General features: G+C 36.1%; 1 protein-coding gene across 1 annotated transcript; it reads right to left on the reverse strand.

The window, feature by feature from the left end:
* Positions 1 to 2,238: 2,238 nt before the first annotated feature.
* Positions 2,239 to 3,171, reverse strand: LOC109255655 (olfactory receptor 4Q2). Its single transcript, XM_019430472.2, has one exon. It carries the CDS (start codon positions 3,169 to 3,171, stop codon positions 2,239 to 2,241), a length of 933 nt encoding a protein of 310 aa, XP_019286017.2.
* Between the last annotated feature and the right edge of the window lie 447 nt (positions 3,172 to 3,618).

Genomic DNA, 3,618 nt, shown 5'->3' on the forward strand with positions numbered 1-3,618 from the left:
GCTGAAGTAGGATGCTCAACCTACTAAGCCACCCAGGTGTCCTATATTTATATTTAGATACATTTATCCTATAGGATTTTCCATTATATGTTTCTTTATATTTCCTCAGAACATTGATTTACCTCATTTTTTATCTTTTCCTTCTCCAAAATATTGAACAGTTTTTTAAATTCCCATTTCACTTTTTTCCATATATCATTGATTAGTGGGAAAATCCTACAGCACTAGAGTGCTGTATTAATTTGTAGTGAAAACTAAACTGGATTGTATCATGATTGCCTCAATTTTGCTGAATTTGACCCTCAAATATCTCCTCCTTTTGTAATACTGTTATTAAAGTACTAAGAATTCAAATACACACTTCTCTGATTTCATAGATGAAAATCACATGATTTAAAGTTGTTTGTATTGTGAATTTGATTAATTCATTTTTAGATATCTGACTTCTCTAACAATAATAATGTTAAATTTTTTTTTCATTAAGTCCTCCTTCTGTAATATCTCTCAGTGTTTCCTACTTCTCAATGAAAATTTACAAATTATCTTTCCAAGTACAGGAAAAGAAAACAACTCTGAAATATCTCTTCCTTAATCCTTACCGCATTGATCAGAGAGCATATAAAAACCTCATTCATTTATTGAACATGTTTTTATTGAATATCCTTTATTTTAGATATTTTAGAAAGTAAGCTTCAGGGATATAAAGATAATAAAGACAAAACTTCAGTCCCCAATGAATTTACCTAACATTCCTGGCTTCTGTCTCTGTTGCACAAATAAGTTGCTGAAAATGCTTCTATAATTTGCTTGCTTTAAAAGGCTGTAGAAATAAAAACTGCTTTATAGTCCATTTGTATTTTAGATTTGTATTTTGTGTCTAGTTTGTTTTTAACTTGAATGTCAATCAATTTTCCCATCTTTGATTATAAAATTTTAGTAAGGAGTACATAAGCCTATGAATTAGTCTTAATATAATTCTGAGGATAACCAATGCCAATAAGGGTTTTTTTATGATAATGGTGTTAGTAATATAAATTATGCCTCACATTAATAATGAAAATGTCATGGCTCATTTCTGTATACTTTCTACTTCCTCCCTAAACCAGTTACAGTAGATAATATTGCTTCCATAAGGCATATCAGCCAGTTTAAATTTTTACCATCTGTATTTTGCTGTCATTGAAAAATCAAATTTAATGAATAAATAATGGTGAACACCTGTTATGAACCAAGCACCAAACTAGATACATTCACATCTATTGACATTTTTAGCCCTCACAAGGACAATGAGAAGTAGGCATCATTCTGTGCATGTTACAGTTGAGGAAATTAGTTTCAGTTAATTAAATGACTTGTCTAGATTCACTTGGCTTGTAATTCAAAGAAATTTAGTTGCACCCACACTATTAGACAATTGCTTTTTTTATGTTTATTTATTTTTGAAAGAAAGATTATGGGTAGGGGAAGGGCAGAGAGAGAGGGAGACAGAATCCAAAGCAGACTCCAGGCTCTGAACTGTCAGCACAGATCCTGACACAGGGCTTGAACTCAAGGACAATAAGATCATGACCTGAGCCTCAAGAACCTTGAGATCATGATCTGAGCTGAAGTTGGATGCTTAACTGACTGAGCCACCCAGGAGCCCCTAGGCGATTGCTTTCTTAATTGCACTATGAGGTGGTAGTTAGTGGTGTGGTAATGTGATGAAACCAACTGATATATCCCATTAGTGTGTTGTTATACAGTCGTATAAATCAGATTTACTCTACTTCATCTAACTGATAACCATATAAATATTTTTTGAGAGTGAGAACCACATATATATTCCTTATCCAGTTCAGACATCTGGCTAGAATGTGAAAATTGAGAAGAAAATCAAAGACAAGGTGAAGAAAGTGGTGAGAGTTTGGAAAGGGTAGTTTGTACCAGTGTGTGGCAGCAAACTAAACGGAAAGAATGAAAGGAATAAGGTTTGATCAGATGAATGGATAGAATAGAAGAACACAGTTGACAGAAAAACAGAAAATGGATGCTTCAGGGAAGAAAAAGGAAGCAGAAGACAGAACAATTCAACATGAAAGGAGTTTTTCTGAGTTTAATTATAGTGCCCTATCTAGTATTATGGCTTAATGGAAGAAAACCAAACAACTAGGCTACCTACTCTTAATTCCTTAGTGAAAAAGTATTTTAATTTCAGGTTTTTTGCTCTCAAAAACTCACTTTAACTGCTTGTGTCTCCTACTTTTTCCAAGTAAGTCCACTCTTGTCCCACAGTTTCTGGATGGCTGACTTGACCTCTTTGTTCCGAAGTGTATAGATGAGGGGATTCATCATGGGGGTAATAACATTGTAGAGTACAGACACCATCTTGTCCACAGAAAAAGTGGAGAAGGGACGGGCATAGATGAAAATACAGGGTCCAAAGAAGAGTGTTACCACCATGAGGTGGGAGCCACAGGTGGAGAGTGCCTTTCGCCTTCCCTCCTTGGAGCGAATCTTGACCAGGATAGTGGAGTAGGAAGAAACCAGTACCACAAAGGAGCTGGTAGAGATCAACCCACTGTTAGATACCATTAGCAATTCAATGACAAAGGTGTCTGTACAGGCAAGTTTGATGACAGGGGGAACATCACAAAAGAAGTTGTCCACATGGTTTGGTCCACAAAAGGGCAGACGGATAGTGAGAATCGTCTGGACAGTAGAGTGCACAAATCCTCCCATCCAGGAGGCAGCTACCAACACACAGCATAATCCTCGACTCATGATAGTGGTATAATGCAGGGGGCGACAAATTGCAACATAGCGATCATAGGCCATCACTGTGAGCAGGAACATCTCAGCTGCCCCTACAAAATGCAGAAAGAAGAGCTGTGCAATGCATTGGTCATAGTGGATGAGCTTGTCATTATCAAGAAAGTCAGCCAGAAGCTTAGGAGTAGTTACTGTTGAATAACATAAGTCCAGGAAAGAGAGGTTGCCAAGAAGGAAATACATAGGTGATGAATTCAAATAGTTATCAGAGGCCACTGTGACCATGATGAGGACATTGCCTACCCAAGTGGACACATAGAAGAAAAGAAATAGTACAAATAGTCCTGCCTCAGTAGATGGTGTCTGCGAGAAGCCTGCCAGGACAAAGTCTGTCACCACCTCTGTTTGATTTTCATCCATTTGACCTGGCTCCCTGATCAAATAAATTAAACAAGAGCCATTAGTAACATTGAAAGTGGGTGAGATATTTCACACAAAATACAAGAATCTTCTCATTTCAAAGGAGATATTTTTCTCTAGGATATATCCTGGTTGATTAAAAGAAATTTGTTTCTCCTGAGCTGATATTGAATATATATTCTCGAATAGTTCCAACTTTAAGACAATGATGAAGTGTCCAAGATATCTTGGAGCATGAAGGTCTACAGGCTTTAACTTTAACTTGATGCATCTCTGTCTCCCATTAATCAGTATTTTCCTTCTCTTTTCATTTTTACATTCAGTCCCAAGATGTAAGTTAACATTTCCCTGAAATATTAATTTTTAATAAAAATCTTCAGGAAGAAACCTTGAAGGTAGAATTTAAGATTCTGGTGAACAGGCATTAGGATTTGTAGAGGTTTTAAT

The sequence above is a fragment of the Panthera pardus genome, unplaced genomic scaffold (genome assembly GCF_024362965.1).
Source record: "Panthera pardus isolate Hobbes unplaced genomic scaffold, ASM2436296v1 HiC_scaffold_24, whole genome shotgun sequence".
NCBI classification, from domain to species: domain Eukaryota; kingdom Metazoa; phylum Chordata; class Mammalia; order Carnivora; family Felidae; genus Panthera; species Panthera pardus.

What these genes read in the sequence shown, in the direction of transcription:
- LOC109255655 (XM_019430472.2), bottom strand. Translation starts at nt 3,171, where the DNA reads ATGGATGAAAATCAAACAGAGGTGGTGACAGACTTTGTCCTGGCAGGC.